Below are 18,487 nucleotides of genomic sequence, written 5' to 3' on the forward strand. Positions count from 1 at the left end.
CTCTCCCATCTGTGAGTAAAAGACGGGCCATTTGTCAATCCAGACCAACAAGAATATCATAGCATTCTACATATTTTTGCCTCAGGAACTGCAGGTAGAAGACAGCCAGATGGTACATGATGAAAATAATTGGGAAGTCCCTCGATGACGCGTTTGCGTCTTAGTGCTGCTTTTATGTTTTGCTGACCTGAAGATAGTTGTCCACTCCGGAGAAATACAAAGTTAGGAAGTTTTTGTGATTTAATTAATGGGGGCATCAATATAATGAACAGGCGCAGTAATTGTAAAGTGGTTTATCAGGGACTTGTTTGTTGAATTGGTTTTCAGCCAAATGACCCCATTATTTGAAGGCGGTTTTAAACAACAGAGTTTTTTCTGCTGTTACATTGCATCGTTCTGTGATTCCAAATGGCTGCAGTTATGTTTCAAGTGATTAAAAAAGAGACTGTTCTCGATAAAGACCAGTTAACAGCATCACTTTATTGCACACACACACACACACATATTCAGTTTGGTAAGTATACGCCACTCACATTACCACGAAGGAGAATCATCACAGATTTACAAGCAACGGTTTCAATATTTTGGACTGTGTGTATGTGTGTGTCTGTGTGTGTGTGTGTGTCTTTTTTCGTTTCGTACAGATTCCTTCCACCAATCCTTTACTTTTGCGTTTTCTAATCTAGTTCACAAATATCTTGAATAATGAATGTTTCCTCGAATCACATTTGAAATGCATGTTAAGTGAAGATTTTGTAACTTGACTCTTGATGTCTTTCCCTTTGTCACTTTAGCTCCTCAGTGGAGGACGACGGCGTGTCGGAGCCTTCAGACGACTCCTAAAGAACAGAAAAATACACATTCAGTTCAACTGCATTTCAAAGTAATATATCGACTGAACTTTAACCAAATACATTAGTGCACATATAAGGGACTCTTTTCTCCCTTTTATACTCAAGCCTAAGAGTTAAATATTGTACTTTACTCGACTACATTTGTCAGACAGACTTTGTAACTCTAGAGAGGTTTGTCTTGTTCCTGTCCAGAGAAAACCACTCATCTCCAAATGTATTGATTTTGAAGTTGATCAAAAACAAAAAGATGGAAGGGCGTCTTTGAGGGTTAAGAAAATAAAAAATGCATCACCATCATCAAAAAGCAACACTGACTAAGAGCCACGAGGCTCTCGCGCAGCTGCAAGCGTAAGAGGTTCGTACAGAATGTGACACGCTGCTGCGATCAGACATAAAAGGAGTTAAAATTAGCTCAACTTCAAACATCTACAGGAATAATATGCAGCATACACAACAATGTAGTAAACAGTAAAACGATGGAGGGAACATTTCACTGCAGTATTTTCAAAGTGTGATATTAGTAATTGAACTTTAAAAAAAAAGGATCTGAACATTCTTTAAGTACAAATAGAAATATATGTGCACAGCTCACCTTTACTTTTTCCAGCTCTGGTCTGCCCGGGAGGGATTTTTGAGAAGAGAAGGACTGTAATATGAGACAGGGATTCCATTAGATGTGATAAAATACAATATAAATGGTATTTGACCATAAAAAATAAAAAAACAATTGGGGTAGATGTCAGATTACTTCTAACCTTCTTGGTCTGTTGCATCTCCTCTGTGGATTTGGACCTGTTCTTCATGTACTTCTGAGGAGACGTAGTGGTGGGACACTAGGGACGAAAGCAAAATATCAAGAGTCAATCTGGTCCGATGTGCTCCATCCTCTCCATCAGGCTTTCACACACCTCATTTGCCTTCTGATCCATGGCTGACTTGACGATTCGTCTCAAGAGAAGGTAAGTGCTGATTGGATGATATTCTTTTGGAATATTGCGGTTGTACAACTGGAAAAGAGGAAGAAAAAAAGATTTTACATGTCATGTGGTGTTGCGAGACATTATACAATAATTAGTCTGATTTAAACAAACCACGTTCAATTTATGTTCAATGTCCTTCAAATGTGAACAAATAGCTGATCATGTGCTCATGAGGGCGCTGCCAGCTGAAAACCTGCAGTTCTGAATCCTCTCACTAGATGGAGACTCTGACTCAAGGCTCTGAGGCCGTTCCCAGCCTCACTGATTTGAATGTTTTATTTGGTACGGTCACATTGAAACACCACTTCTCCTATTAATGCTACTTATTTAGATTTCAAAGGAGAGAAAAAACAAAATCATCGTCTTGCCTCATCTAGAAATGGTCCACAGTCTGACATCCATGATGTTTAGTATAATATAATAAAATATAAAATTCCTGTTGCACTAAGGCAGTAAAAAAAGAATAATTTTGGCACAACTGAGAGGCCACAATGATTACCAAACAAAAGTCCCAACCAGAGCCACAGCTGGTGTCAGGAGCATCGGTGGCTCGGCGCACAGCACATCTGGGTCTGGATCATTTTGCCTCTCACAGATGTTATACTCCAACAATCTCAATGGTGCCCTTCAAAGTTTGCGTCTGTCTGATATCTTACCACTTAGATCAAATCAATCAAAATACTTCCTGGCATGTCAGAGTGAGCGGGTAGTCTAACGATTTCCAATCTCTTCGGAGGCCTTCAGATGGACGGAGACGCACCACTCTACCATACTGGAGGGTTTTAAAAGTGCGGTTCACCCACGTTGCTTATTATGAAAGCAGAAGAAATGTGCATAAGGAGAACAGCTCCACCTACTTGGTGTTTCTGAAGCATCGTCTTGTGACCTTTAGCAGAAAAGCATGCCAGCTCTGCTCATAAAAGAATGTTGCTGAACGCTTTAAACAACATGTCAGTTGACCTCGTCCTTTTGCAGACATACGATTATGAATACATTTTCATAAAAATTATGATTTTTATGAAACTTTTCAATTCAAAACATTCATTGGTTTGTGCAATATCTGCTTGTCATTGCTTTAATTGTTAATATTTAAGCATTAATCCAACTACATTACAGGAATCTGAAGTCCATTAAATTAGCAGTCATCACTGCGTTTGAGCAAATCTCTGCAGTAGATTACAAACGATAATATTGTCCCTCCCAGGAAAGCATGATAGTGTTGACCCGACAAAAAGGTCAAGCCTAGATAAAGTAATACGTCGACATTCCCCTCCTGATGCGTCTGAACCCAGAGCCTCGTCCACCACCGTGAACTTTAGTCGCGCCTGCTGCTCTGCAGGAAGCGTTCAGCTCCGGGCTCATGAAGAATGAATGCGAGGTGATCGACAGGAGCTCACTCGCCCGCTGTGACGGCTGACGTCAGTGCGCACATTCGTGGCCACGGGGAACACCATTAGAGAATCCTACTTTGACTGCAATATTTGGGGCGAGATTTACCTGCTACTCAACAATCTGCACGCAAGGGGCTGAGCCAGTGAAGTGGTCCCCATCTCATTTCACATCGCAAGCCCATTATGTGCGTCGGTGGTGTTCCGTTCAGTCTGCTCACCCAGAGGCATGCGAGACTGTTGTACCGCATGCACTTATTCTAAAATGTGCATTATGCTACAGCCCTTAGGGGGACAGTGGAGGATAATCTCAGCCCTGATGGCAGGGCATGCATTCAGCGAGTGCGCTCTCTGAACAGCCCACTGAGGAAAATGACCTTAATAAGCACAATGCTTGCCTAACCCGCTCTCTGCCCACGCATTCCTCCGTCGCTATCCCAATTTGGTTGGAGGAGGAATCCCTCCTTTGTCGATGGGACGATGGATGAATGAGGAGTCCGTCGCCTGAAGTGCTTTTTCTTTGTAGCCAAGGTGGAAAAGCCCAGCAGCTTTGAGAAATGCTTCTCCCTCAATTAGTCCACATACAAAGGCTAACAACGGTGTGCATACCAAAAATGGGTACAACCACAGCAACTCAAAATGCCTAATTGCTGGATACACACACTAAAAAGCTTCTCCCTCTAAAAGCTCAAGAACATTATCTGCAAGGATGCACGAATAGAAGATTTAGCCTTGTATTGCTATTTACCTTTCCATTATCACCATAATACACTCAGAGGCGCATGGTATGAGGTAGCAAAGTTTATCAAAACTAATTAGCCTTAACAGGACACGATAAAAGATCTGCATTACGCAAGAAGAAAATCTGTTCTCAAAATTGTAATCCATAAACACCAGCAGAGACAAAAATTGTTGGGTCAACATGAATTAACTCCAACCGAGAAGCACCACGCCAAGCTCGATTTCTGCATCTGTAGAGTTTAACAAGAACGGGGAAAGACAATCTGCATCTCAATTTAAAAGGGTCGACCCGGACAACTCCCAGCGGCCGACCCAATCATCGAAGTCCAGTGATTCCTCAGCAACAGTGAGAGAAAACATCCTTTCAGCTGTGACTTGAGGGATTAACCCCATCAGAGATCGTTTTCCCCTCCTTTGGGTCCACTCCATCCCCATAGTTCAAGTTCACGAGGTTAAGTTGAAGCTAGCTTTGACATCTCTGCTGTTGAACATGCAAATCACACAGGATCACATGCTCAGGAGATACAGCGCTAGAAGAATGCTCACAGTGCAAAGGACCTAGCGTGAATCATAGCTCGACCATGTGTGTGTCACCTGATAACCGAGTCAGTGCCAATGAATCGACGATGGTTTTTCGTTTTGGACAGACTGAACACAGAGCCTGTCCTTCACCAGCTGAGCAGAAGCTTTCAGTGCACAGTGAAGTAAAGCATTTATCTGATGGATGGGTTTGGTTTGACATCGCTTATGTATTCATCTGCAAGACTCTTTAAAAAGGCACAGATAAGTACTCCCATTAGCAGAGGATCGAGTTCAGCAATTAAGCACTTCCCAGAAATATACAGCCTGTTTGTTACCCATCCCGATGCAGATCACCAAAAGAGCCAAATAAGAAAAACAGATGCGACGACACATTGCAGTGAGATGTGAGCTTTACTATCATTGAGATGTGAGCTTTAATCTCAAGACAGCAGAAGACGTCCAATCAAGCAATAAAATGCCCCGAACGATAGACTGGATGAGAGAATGAAGGTTGGGAGTGACAGAGAGAGACACCATGGACAAGCTGACACATCCAATGAAACTACACAGATCCCCCCCTCCAGCGCCAAAACCCCCCCAGAGATTAGTCAAATACCCGGGGGAATTTCAGACACTCACCTCTTTTTCTCCCTTCTTTCTCCTCAGTACAAACGGGCAGTAGAGTAGACGGCACTCCTCATCTCACTGCTGCTATGATGATGTCTGTGTGTGAGAGCACACCCCTTTCTGCCCATTCATAGCCCCGCCGACGCGCGCGCCACACACACACACACACACACACACACACACACACACACACACACACACACACACACACACACACACAACCAGGTGTGACGATCATGGATGCTAATGTCTCCAGCACGGCAGACAAAAGCGGTGGGAGACTCATATGTATAATTTACAGTGCGTTATTGCTTCTTGCACTGCAATGTTCACTGTCTCAGGTTTATTACCTCAGGGACAGGGACATGAGCAAGGTGAGCAAGTGAGATGCTCCACAAACCCATGCCGTCAGATGCAGAATAAATTAAGCTACAGACGTCATCCATCTATGACTCATTTGTTGTTGGAACCCACAGAACAGGGGCCTGTTTCAATAAGGAGGTTCAACCAACTCTGAGTTAAAACTTGAACTCTGAGTTGACTTACCCTGAGATGGGAAACTCTGAGTTTTCGGTTACAGAACAGCTGAAATTAGTTAGTTCAATCAACTCTGAGTTGACCTACTCTGAGTTAAGCGCGTGCACCACAACTATAAAAAGCCATTATCAATGGAGCGCAGATATTACGAGTCACCATGGCAACAGCGCCAGACAAAAAGAGGTCTTCAATTTTGTGCTTATGCAAGCATATGGAGAGTACGAACATATATTTTTTTTAAAAAGCAACACGGCTGCAGCGGCGAAGGACAGAGAGTTAGCTTGGGAGAAAATAGCTGCTCGAGTCAATGCGTAAGTTTACATTTGAATTACTGTTATACAGTGTTGTGTGTAATTAATTTCTATGTAATCTAAAAACTAATTTAATTCCGTAATTTAAAGTAAAATCTGATGTAATTGCATTAAATGCTGCATAAACTATAAAGCAATTCTGTATAAAAAAATAGTGGATTTAACATCAAATTTTAAAAGATATATTTTTTCAAGAATAATTCATGCAATTGTATAATGTTTATTTGAAAGCATTAAAAGTGCAGTTTCTTGTCTCTCCTTGTATTGTTCAAGTGGTTGAGGTTGATATGGGATTTAGAAAGTAATTAGTAATAAGTAGACCAATACTTTCTAGAAATAGTCATTATTACATTACATGTTATACAGAAAACTACCATTTGCAAAGAAACGTAAGGCAACGCAAAGCATCTGCTCGGATGTTAGAGCACGGCCGCGATGGCTGATGTTTCTGATGTAAGGATGGATGAGATTATGGATGTATCTTATTGACTGTAAAGAAAAACGGTACCGCTCAAATAAAAATGAATATGGATATGACAAAAAATCCACTCTGGGTCTCAAAATCCTCTCCCGACGTAAATGCAACTCCCTACGGATTAATGCAGCCTCTTCATCCACAGGATCGTCCATAAAAGGACATGCCATTTCATTCACTTGATTTGATGCGCTCTGCGTGACTGAAATGTGCGCAATGAATGAATACCGAAAGAATGAATGAGGTGATTAAATACCACTTCCTCTTTAAAAAAGGGGAGGAGACAAAATAAACTCTGGGTTTCCCGAAGAAAACCTGCTCCCGACCAGGTTAGGTTCACAGAGTAAGCTGCCATGGTAACTGACTCTGAGTATAAGTTACCTCTCATTCTGAAACAGGCTTGACTTACTCTGCTTTCTCAGGTTTAACATACCTCCCATTCTGAAACAGAAAACTCAGAGTTTCCCTCATTTCAGGGTTAACATACTCAGAGTTTTCACTTAACCTCCTTTCTGAAACAGGCCCCAGCTAAGTTACACCCAATAATAGTCCTTCCGGGGTCCAAGTGGCAAAGCTCCTTCCAGCAACAAGTAAAAACATGACTCAGGTGATTGGCTAAGACTCTTTTATGAAGAGCCAATCACAGGGCTGCAATCTGCCATAAGCGAAAAGGTTAAAAAAAATGACACATTACAACCAAAGTCTGTGGGATCGATGGGTCAGGCAGAACCACATTTGAAACCAAATCACGTAGTGTGTGTCAAGACAGAAAGTGACAGTGATTCATCCAGAGATTTCCACACAGGATTACAAAATGAAGCTTGGCGTCTTAGCGGCCACAAAAGACAGACATGAATGATCACCCTTCATCATAAAATGCTTTAATTCTTTGGATACACCCTTATATTTTTGATCATCACATCTACTGATTTGTTCCCTGCAATTCCACATTTCTAAGTCATGACCTACACCTTGAGCGGTGAAACAGGACGTAACCAGAGCTTCTTATAGTGCCATCACAGCAAACAAAAATGCATTTAGTAGCACAACCACACATTTGAAAATTAGCAAGTAAGCACACAGAATTAAGATTAATAACATAAAATGTAAAACACTCATCTCAAAATAAAGGAAAAAAAACAACAATTTTGTGCAATACACCCTTCTGGACAGTCCCTGTTTAGAGTTCAAAGAGAAGCATGACAGCAATGTGAGATTGGGAAGCATTTAAAGCATTAAATCAATGTGAACGTCCAACCGTACGCCGGTAAAACATCTGGCAACACAGCAGCTTCCGGGCGTAAAATTTGAGCTAAAAGTACTTTCAAATCCATTTGGAATACATTAAACAGTTCATAGCAAACACTTTCTATTAACATATGTAGTGTTTAAAAAAAAAAAAAACTAACATTTACATTATGCCTTTAAAAAGGTAAATTATGAATATGGAGAGGTGATGGCGCAATGTGGTCTTAGAGCTTATTTGTAAACATAAAAAGTGCTTGACTCTTTTTTGCTGTCTCATTTTGGGATTGGTCTCACGACATTGTGAGACGTTTGGTGTGACTTCTAAACGTGTCTTGTCCATCAGACCTGGACAACAGTCTTTCAAACTGACGTTTCCTTCACGTCTTTGGGCTTAGATGGGGCAGAGTTCGGGGTTTCCTCCTCCTCCGCTGCTGCTGCTGCTGCTTCAGCTGAACTCGGAGTCTCCTTTGAGTCTTTAGCGCAGGAGTCGGCTGCACTGGCTTCATCTGGCTCAGACTTCTGTCCGTTGTCTGAAGCCACCTTCAGGAACAGAGGGATCTCCAGCTGCTCTTTGGTCAAAAGGCCTCGCTGGTCATCAACCCTGCAGCACTGAGCCCTGGTCAGCATGTCCAGTAAGCCTGGAGCAACGCAACACGGAAAACATCTTGGTCACTCAGACAGCGTTCCAAATAAATAATAATATATTTATAAATAATGTTTTATTTCAATTGTATAGTAGTCAGGCAACATTAGAAACAAGATAACAATTTTATCCAAATAATACATTCATATTCATTGTCACACCTCTGGAAAGGGTATCAAGGTTCTAGCAATTTTGTATTTCATTTCAATTTAGAACAATAGTTTACATTCTAAAGATGATAGTTATTTACCCTAAAAACAGCAGCTTATAAAAGAATCTAACCCCTCAGCCCGTTTCGTAAAAAATTTAAATGATGTACCATCTGTACAATCACCCTGTGGTGAGGTTTTGGGGTCGTCTTTAAAAATGCAACCGTACCATGGAATCCTAGTTAGAAACAGAAATCTATTCTTTATGTGGAACCAACCCTAAAAGACAGTGCAGAGATGTCCTACCCTCCATTTCCCGGTTTTTACTGGGCTTGGGCTGAATCTTGGCTCGGGCCTCCACCCCACCCGCACTCACTGGTCCTGCCTGGGACCAAAACAGACTCCGGCATCATCAATCGGCACATTACAGCTGCACAGGTTTGAAATCCTTGTCAAAATTGTGACACAATGTACAAATATTCCCTGGACAACCACTAAAAAAAGTTTCAATACATAAAACCAAAGAAGGGAAGGTGCAGACATGTTTGCAAATGATTGTCTAAATGGCATACTGATGAGCAGCTTTCCTTGTATGCACGACTTTCAGTATTGCACAGATGTTTTTAATAAATCTTCAGTTTAATAACTCTGCTTCACCTGTGAGGCTGCAGCAGAACTACTGCCTCTGGAAACGTTACTGTGGTCTCTTCCTGTTGGAACCACACAAAAAGATACATTTTAACAGTGAGTCAGTTATTAGCTATTAATGATGCTACAGAAGCGAACGTCTCATTGAACACACGGACATAGGCCAACTAAAATATTCTTGAAAAGAATTTTTTTTTAAATCTCAGAAACAACGGCTACAATCTAATCCGTTCCGTTCTTGCCTAATGCAGAGAGAGTAGGTCTGAGTTAAGGCGCACTGATCGAAAGTGAAGTTGGCTCTGGTCTCCTCGCAGTTGGGAAACGAGGTGAGCGAACTCAAAGTGTCAGAGCCCTCAACCTACCAAATGGACTCGGACATTTCAACGCCACAGAAATGAATGGCGACGCCGGCAGAGACGCACAAAGAAATCAGAGCATGACAAAGGGATGAAGACAGTGACGCGGAAAAAAATGTAAGCTTACAGTGGAAAGACTTCAGACTTGCCCCTAGATAAGAGCCGAGAAATACAGAAACACTTTCTAGGACCCATTGGGGAACAATTAAGTGGTTTAGAAGGCACGGTCAAAGTTCAGGTGGAATAGGAGAACATACAAAAGCATCACCAATGGTTCACCAGCATCCTCTACATCCAACAGGCTGGAGGGCTAGAATGGACTATATCCAATTTCATCAAAATTGTTCAGTCTACACGTTGGTGAAGTAGGTTGATTTTCCTCCCGTGGAGGCTTCTGCTCTTGCATGAGCAGTGTCACTATTGGTCATGTCATGTCAGCAGTCCCGCTGAAGTAAAACATTGTGCTCAAGTGTACAGACCTTTGATTTTTTCGAGGCGTAGAGTCTTATTGGCCAGTCTGAACACACTGCTGTTCATGGTCACTGGCTCGTCGCTCCCAACCTGAAATGAACAAGGAAATAAGATGCCAACACAATTATTTGCAAAAAATAAAGCAGACTGGAGAAGCGGACTAAATAAATGAAATACACAACATAAATGGGGTAATCCGCACCAAAAAAAAAAATATGCAAGACATGAGTTTTCATATTAAAATGACAGATTTCATAATTGACATTAGTGACATGCAAGTGGTTTCCATGTAGCAACTGCTGCAAGCAAAATATGAAAGAAACTACACTGCTGTGAAAGAGTGTTATGTTAATGTGATTATTTTACTATTAGAAGAAAGTTATAACAATAATTTGCATATCTGAATAAAAATACTTAAGCACCGGCTCCATGATAAGGTTTCATGCAGACCTACTCACCATAGTGACCACAGCCTCTTGTGGCTTGAGCTGGTGTTTCTGCAGCACCGCAGTCAGAGCGTCCTGCAGGGTCTTGCTGGACTTCACCACGATCCCAACAGTCTTACCAGTGAAGGCGATCTCCAGCCTGAAGCACACATGCATTTCAATAATCTCGCTCACACGGTACACGAGCAGCAAAGCAGTGGTACAGAAGTAAAGCATCCACAGGAAACCCAAGATTGATTCATGTGGACATTTTACAGTGTATTCAATGCAGATGACTAATCTGTCTGCTGTTGGCAAAAGGACTTCCCTCTTGACATGGTGAGGAGTTGTATGCCGTAGTGGACCAGAGGGTGTGAAAGCCCGCCAAAAGTGACAAAGACAAAAACAGAAGTGACACAGTTGACTCACGCAAACATCACCCTGATCTCCAGAGAGACCTGCTGATCTCTCAGTACCGAGCAGTCCTGGTCCAGTGATAACGGTTGCTGCAGAGAGAGCAAAGGTGTACCAGACAGAGAGAAGGGACTTTCAGAGAGGGCAGAATCAACTCGGGATACTTTCGGAAATGACGAGGGAGTGAGAGGTTGAGAGGATGTTAAAACAGGAAGAGGGTACGGCCATCTTTCTCACACCGCCTGTTGCAAAACACTTTGCAGTAAAGTAGACACCTTTGAACAGCTTCCCGATTTAACGCTGCGGACAGAGCAGCTTAGTCCTCACCTTCTCCTTGCCGTGAAGATAGATGATGACATCTTTCAGTGGGAAGCCTCTCTTCTCACACAGACTGGCCAGCATGTCTTTGATGGGTTGGCCATTGCGCGTGGGGGCCAGCGAGGCGCTGCCATCGGGCAGATAGACACAGCAGTAGCCTCCCTCCACCCCGATCCGACTCCCACCTCCGACCCCCTGTTCTGGAGAGCGGGGACTCAATCTGCCGTTCTATAACCGCAGATGGAGAGGAGAGAGCAGTTAGCCAAGCGTGAATGAGAAACTTCAAAATCAATAGAGTGAGGAACTTCATGTCAGATATTCTTAGGCGGATTTTTCTTCTTGAATGCAGAGTTTTGTCATCCATGTCTGCCCTATTGCACTGACCTCCATCTGCCTGTAGGGGGAGCCGAGCTCCAAACTGCTGGTGGATTTTACAGACACGTGAGACTCTTTCCCAGAGCCTGAACCATGGTTGTTGGATCCATCTTTTGTTACCAATGAAGGATATTAAAAAAGGAGAGATATAGTTACTCAACTGGTGGGAAAATGGGAGCAAGGCATAGCCCAGGAGCACAAGATCTGCCATTACCTCCCCAGGATCCCCTTTTTTGACCCTGTTTCTCGGGGCAAGTCTTGCTGCCTGGCAAGCTGTTGGAGTCTGACTTTTTATTCTGTTTTGAGACAGTGATAGAAAATATTTTAACAACAAGGATGTCTCTCCCCCCCCCCCCTTCTTTCCTGCCCCTCAGTCCATGTCCTCCCGTCACTCTACCTTTTTGTTACTCAGCGGGCTTCTGGTGGCCACTTCCTCCCAGGATCCCATACGGACCGGCTCTGTGGGAAGCTGAGGCAGAGGTTTACCTGCTATGCCTCCCAAGGTGCAGCTTTGGTAGAGAGGGGAGCGCACAAAGCGCCTGTAGCTGTCCATTTTCATCAGTTTAAATATCTGAGACAAAAGGGGGGGGGGGGGTTGAACATGTAAGCAGAGCCACAAAAAAAAAATAGTCACTGTGTTACTGACCTAAAAAAGCCAGTGTGGATTCAAACAGACCTGTGCTTGGGCCTTGTCAAACATGTCGGGGGTGGGCCGTTGCAGGTCCTTCTCCTCCGTCTTGGCTGTGTCGTCGATGTTGACCGAGTAGGGAGCGCTGTCGGACAGGTAGGTGTTGAAGATGGAGCGAGCTGCCGTTTTCAGCTGCGAACACAAGAGATCCAGACTGAAACCTAGATATGAACCATTGAGACTAATCGGAAAAGGCATCTTTTAACCAGAAGAGATTCAAGTCATCAATACAACACTAAACCAATTTTCCTTTTGTATTTAATGGAGTTTTTTTTACCAAACACTAAATCTGCCTGAAAGCTACAAAAAACTTGATCAGTTGATTATAGCCTCTACAACTTCTGAGTTGACCAATAACATAAAGTGACATATCTAAAAAAAGAACAGCTTCAGTCATTCTACCCGGACATTACAGTCACACACACACGTATATGAATATACACAAAATGTGCAGGCAGGTGTGAAAAATGCTGTAAATTTATAACACTTTGATCCATTTATCAATTAACAAAATACAGTGAATGAACAGAAATCTAAATCAAAATTTGGTGAGACCCCGTTGGCTTCAAAACGGCATCAATTCTTCTAAGCACACTTGCAGTCAAAAACCCTAACCTAACAACTAACCCTACTGGAAGGCCAGTAGCTTGTTAAAGAAATCTAGAGAATTAACCACAGATCTGTGGATCAGGACTCTTCAGTTAATCCCAGACAGACTGCATTCGGGCTCTGTGGGAGGACTCAATGACCTTTTGCTCTTCCTTACGCTGAAGATGGACGTCAGCTCTATGTTCTGGTTCTGCAGAATAAATGTGGTGCAAAATCATACGCCTCCCTGATGGTAATGCAAGATGGATAAGTATCTACCTGTAGTTCTCTGTATCGAGGGCATCATTAATCCAGAAAAAAAAAATAAAAAAATCGCCAAACTTGCCAGGAACTTCCACCATGCTTCATTATTGTACCGCTCTGCAGCACTGCCTTCAACAGCCAAAGATTTAAAATCCAGAGCACTTGTTGCAATTTTTCTGCAAACCAGTTCTTATGTTTTTGTACAAAGTTGAGTCACTTAATTGGCCTTGTTTCCATGTCAAATGCTTTTTGGCTACAACTCTTCTGTGAAGACCACCTTTGTACATACTTCTCCAGACAGTCGATGGGTCGATGGGTGTAACCATCGACTGTCTGACCCATCTGCATTGAAATCTTTGCTGATGCAGTAGAACTACCTTGTAACGGTAGCAGTTTGCCCGTTTCTCAGCCAGTTTTAAATCTACTACACAGCTGTCTTAGTTTCCCTTATGAACCGTTTCAACCTACATGTGAAATAGATGATCATTAGCACCTGTTTTGGTGTTTGACTGCTGGTTTGAAGACAAAGTGTAGTAACACCCAAACGGTGATTTAAGTTACTTATGTTTGCAAAAGAACATGAATACATATGTCAGACTACCACACATGGAACATAGCAACAACTGCAAAAACCAGTTTCAGTTTTCTAAAGAATTACAGGAAACTATAATATTGGCCAGTAAATACAACAGCCAACTTGTAAACCATACCTCTTCCAAGGAACTTGCTGGGATCTTCTGGAATTTTTCACAAGCTTGCCAGAATAAAATGTTCTCGGCGCTCACCTCAGACATCAAAAAGGACTGTGGACAAAGACACACGGTGTATGAACGCATGTGGCACGTCCCGTGTTTGCAAAAACAACTTCAGATGTACTTCTGAACATAAAAAGTCCAGACACAACCCGTTGGCTGCGTCTCACCGTAAACTGGCGGACTCCAACTGGGTCCTCCAGCAGCTTCTCAAAGGAGACGGCCCAGGCCAGCACGCTGTTGGCGGGGGGGGCCTCCCCGCCCGGAGTCCCTGGAAGGCTGGAGCTGCTGCCTCCACAGCCCCGTGCAGACATGTTCAACTCTACCACACATACGAACACAAAACACACCCATTCATCAGAACACAAGAGCATGACCAAGAATGAGACCGATTTAGCGATTTTCTCGTGTCGTGCACAGACATGTTTCAGTTGGGAGAAATGTGAGATGTACAGGTTTGTCAGCATACACATTGGTGTTTTATGCTTACCTCCGTCGGACACTGCCTGGCTCTGAGAACACAGAGAGAGAGAGAGAGAGAGATAAGGTACGGAACAACCAAAAACCAAATATCTGATAAGATGGTATACAACAATGCTGTCACACACTACGAGCAGTCCTATGGCAGCAGTAGAGAAATCACATCAAAATTCACTTCATTTATCATACCATCAAAAGGATTATTTGTACTGAATTTGTACTATTCATATCAGTTCTGCTAGAGGGTATATTCAAAAGCAGAGCCCAGAACAAATGAATTAGATGTTCCGTACAAAAAGCAGCTATGCAATACTCCAAATAGTGTTAATACAGAAGCTAGACCCACAGAGGCACACGTTTAGGAAGTGAGATGTGTACACCAGCTGCATGTGTTTTGCCTTCTCTCTTCTGTGTAACAATGAAGTGCAATCAGTCAAGCGGTTTTTGCAGGAAACGGTTGGGACACTGATGACATTGTCTCTCATTCAGCTTTAAGAAGGCCTGAAATTCATATCTTGTTAAAGTTCAGTTTCACTTTGAGCAAGTTCAGTTAAATAGCGCCAAAGAATTCTGCACATATTTAGTGGACAACCCTGTGCCAACTACCGTATGTATATTAGCAGTATCACTAGATTTGAATTAAATATGAAAAAATAAAACCTAAAGTAGTGTTTCAGGAAGAAAAAAAGTCACCTGGATCCATTTTACATTCCTTAAAACAGGACCTTGGGAAATAAAAAAAAATGGAATCTATTTTGGTATTAACATTGTTATGTTCCAGCTATGTACACTGAATCTTTTGGGGTAATTACAAGAATAAGGGAATATAAAAAATGGATACAAATGAAGAATAGACTTTTAATCAAAAGTGTTTAATGTTTTTTTGATTTCACTTTTATTTTCAGTGGATTGTTTTTGTGAAAAGTCATAAAATGTGAATCCCCTTGAGGTTAGCCAAAGTCAAGCTTCTCTTTGACCTAATTTCTGAATGAAACTAAAAAGATCAAACCTGACTGAACAAACAAAAAGGTACATGTTGTAATGGGGGTGAGAACATTTACTAATGAGACTGCTTAACCAAGCCAGTGTTAACAATGAGACGGAAGCCCATATCCGGTGTAGCAAAAAAAATTTAAAAACTCCTTGCGAGGAAGTTGCCAACAGCATTGAACCTTTTCACACTAAATAAACGGCAAGTTAAAAGGTGCATTGCGTGTGTGGTCATTTTAGATGCATGCAAACGGACTGTGTTGGACAATGACTCAAAGGCAGCAGCTTTTGGCAAGTGATGAACTCTCTGCCCATATAAGGTCGATTCGGACGGGCAGTTCCTGCGTGTGTGTAAACGCCACTGTGGCGCCCCCTCTCCACGCTTTTGCCCTACTGCTCAAAGTCCGTTCAAGAAACACAAGATGTCGGTGCCGGCCAATACAGACTGCAGTGAACGCCATCGACTCAGTGTTGAGAGTGCAGCTTCCGTTTTAACACAGTCAGAAAGAAAAATCCAAAGATTAGGATCATATGCAAATCCTCTCAAAAAAAGGGAGAGGCAAGATATGGAAACTCACCACCAAGAGTCTGCAAATGTTCCCATGGTTTGTGCTGCATCAATCACTCAAAACACAGCTACCTTTTCTTTATTGTTAAATACATCTACAAACACGATTCAAGTAACGTGGTGCAACGTGGCATTACTTGGTTTCCGCTTCCGATGTAAGTGTTCACTGCTGACCACACAAATAACCAACGCGAGAAACTGCTCCATCAGACTACATCGAATCATCCCAATGCCAACGCAACGGAGTGCAGTTAAAGTAGACTTTAAAAACAAAAAAGGTAAAAGATTGAAGAATACATTCCAGTTTATTAAATGATGACAGGGCTATAAGTAATAGGTACGCAACACTTAACTACAACTTATTTGTGCTAGTCATGTGATTCCTCTATATATAAAAGGGCTGATAAAATCACCCTCCTTTCACATGAATGCATGAACACGTCGCTGGCTCCAAAGAAACGCTGCACAGCTGAAACTAAAAGTTCCAAACATTGTTGTTACCACGTTAACTCACCATGTGTCCTGCAGGGATCCCTAAAGCATCAAAGTTCTTCGCCATGGTGGCTCGGACACACGGCTACAAGAAGTACGTTTTGCGTCAGGGGACACAGTGAAGTGCTCCACCCAAACATGATGCACTCAAAACACACAAAAAGTCATCATTTTGGGTCTTCCTGTCACTTCCTGCCTGTAAGGGAAGTCTTGCCATAGCAACAAGCCACAAAAGGGGAAGTATGGTTACTATGATCAAACTGCTCTCAGCCTACATCTTGAGAAACATTTTGATGTGGGAACACGCGACGAAACACACTCACGCTGCTTTTGATGTCAAGTTACTTGATGCAGCTCTCAGTCATACAAACTGGACAGCAATCTTGCAGCTACATATTTTTAACCAATTGCCTTTTTTCCACCATTATAGGGAAGTTTCTTTGTCTTTGGAAGTTATTTAGCTTTTGATATTAAAACTACAAATGCAAGACCTCTTAATATTCACTTAAACAAAACACTTTGTCTAGTGCCAAACACTGTTAGGAGCCAACGCCCTCTCCTTTCAGAGTGTGTGTGCGTGTGTGTGTGACAGTTGTCTTGCCTTCTTATCCGCCATGATACCAGTGACTATGGTGCACGAGTTGTCAAATTTTCTGCATTGCTTTTGTGCAGCAACTTTTGCCAAGCGGGAGAACCTGTAGCAAATTCCTCTGAGAGCAAACATCTTCAGGAATACATTCACACCGACGAGGGATACGAGGGGACCGCGCTGCAAGTCGCCTGGTGTCACCTGGTCAAAGTTAATTAACAGCTTCAATCTCGACGTTACCAATTTGCTGACTCCTGACATTTGCACGCGCCAGCGACCCCAGGTGAAGCAGGACAATTTAATTGCCCGTGCACCTGTCACATATTATCAATTACCTCACACGTGTACAACAACTTCCCTGTCTGCATGTGCCTGGATGCCAAAGCTTGTTGCATATTGCCAATGAGCGTTTTTTCAGAAGAAAGGTGAAAGTGCATATTCAACACGGATAAGATAATTGTTTGTATCATACAATGCTAAAACATCCTCTACTTGCAGCGCATTTCATTACAACAGTGAAACAAAATTAAAACACAACATTGTGCACAAACGAGGTCTGAGGAAACCGCAAGGCCTGAGTCTCTCTCTCACACGCCCCCCCCCCCAAAGTGGTGTTAGAGGAAAGGTCGTGCTGCGCTACCATAGTAGCAGCTTGTATCCAATAGTATTAATATAATAGATAGTTCATAGCAATTGTAAAATATTGGCAAATCTCAGGCAATTATACAAATGATTGTACTTTTTGTGAGATCTTTCATTCTTTCGTCATAATTGTTGCAAAGAGGAAGTTATAGATAAAAAAAGATACATCATAAAACATGATGAAAAGGCTTGATTAAAAATGTATGTTCACTCTACTAAAGGATATTCTTTAAAGAAATTGTCACTTCCTCAAAATTATCTCAATGCAATTGGATTCTTCTCTTGGAATCGGGTGGGTAGAGAGTTAAAACAGGCCTGTAAAATATGTTTAAAACATTAAGTATTTTCTAAATTTCATGCCTGTCAAAAATGTAATATTTGACAAGAAGCATGAACGGCAGTGTTAACTTGTGAGTGTCTTCTTCTCTGTCTGGCTCCATTCGAGTGGTTTTTAACTTTCACTAGTTGCTTCAATGCTGTTTGACCAAGATAAAATCCACATTGATTTCTCACAAAGTCATATCGAATAAATTCTTCAGAAGCAGATATTAAGCATTAATTCCAACCTTGGTCCTGTGTCAAAGCCTCTTATACTGATGAAGCCTTTTTCTCCATTCTGAAGCTTTTCACTGTTGGGATATCTTTCGTTTGGTTATGCATCCCTGAGATGGGTTGAGCTATGGTTTGGTTCAGGTTAAACACAAATTGATTGACAGCCCACGTCTGGTTTAAAGTGATCTTCTCTCCTGCACCATCTGATTAAGGAAACACCTGACTGAGGTGATTTCAATCCACCGACTAGTTTTGTTTTTTTCATGTTGAGTTTAAATATTTCCCTTGTGTTTATCTCCCTCCCACAGCCCAAACACATGTAGGTTTGATTAAATAAGACTCAGAATTACCTTTCGACTGTTAGTTTTAAGAGTGTGATAGAGTTTCTGTTTTGCAATCT

The 18,487-nt window shown here is 42.1% G+C and overlaps 1 protein-coding gene and 1 long non-coding RNA gene across 4 annotated transcripts; both read right to left on the reverse strand.

Annotated features, from left to right (window-relative positions):
• Positions 1 to 460: 460 nt before the first annotated feature.
• Positions 461 to 5,278, reverse strand: LOC119210811 (uncharacterized). Its single transcript, XR_005119704.2, has 5 exons — positions 5,125 to 5,278; positions 1,763 to 1,861; positions 1,610 to 1,687; positions 1,447 to 1,500; positions 461 to 839 (listed from the first exon to the last, which is right to left on the reverse strand). It is a non-coding gene; the product is annotated as an uncharacterized LOC119210811 (long non-coding RNA).
• A 1,720-nt stretch (positions 5,279 to 6,998) lies between these two features.
• Positions 6,999 to 18,226, reverse strand: rgs14b (regulator of G protein signaling 14b). 3 transcript variants are annotated; one of them, XM_037461787.2, is made up of 15 exons: positions 16,906 to 17,188; positions 14,265 to 14,286; positions 13,945 to 14,096; positions 13,733 to 13,825; positions 12,159 to 12,302; positions 11,880 to 12,053; positions 11,697 to 11,778; positions 11,492 to 11,592; positions 11,117 to 11,335; positions 10,805 to 10,881; positions 10,409 to 10,535; positions 9,959 to 10,040; positions 9,133 to 9,185; positions 8,782 to 8,860; positions 6,999 to 8,321 (listed from the first exon to the last, which is right to left on the reverse strand). In XM_037461787.2, the coding sequence occupies exons 1-15, from the start codon at positions 17,152 to 17,154 to the stop codon at positions 8,044 to 8,046; spliced, it is 1,932 nt and encodes a 643-aa protein (XP_037317684.2). In that variant the 5' UTR covers positions 17,155 to 17,188; the 3' UTR covers positions 6,999 to 8,043. The 3 variants fall into 3 exon arrangements, with proteins under 3 accessions (XP_037317684.2, XP_037317683.2, XP_037317686.2); XM_037461786.2 differs by lacking the exon at positions 16,906 to 17,188 and adding an exon at positions 16,327 to 16,488; XM_037461789.2 differs by lacking the exon at positions 16,906 to 17,188 and adding an exon at positions 18,102 to 18,226 and having other exon boundaries at positions 7,000 to 8,321.
• Between the last annotated feature and the right edge of the window lie 261 nt (positions 18,227 to 18,487).

This window comes from Pungitius pungitius, chromosome 2 (assembly GCF_949316345.1).
Source record: "Pungitius pungitius chromosome 2, fPunPun2.1, whole genome shotgun sequence".
NCBI lineage: Eukaryota > Metazoa > Chordata > Actinopteri > Perciformes > Gasterosteidae > Pungitius > Pungitius pungitius.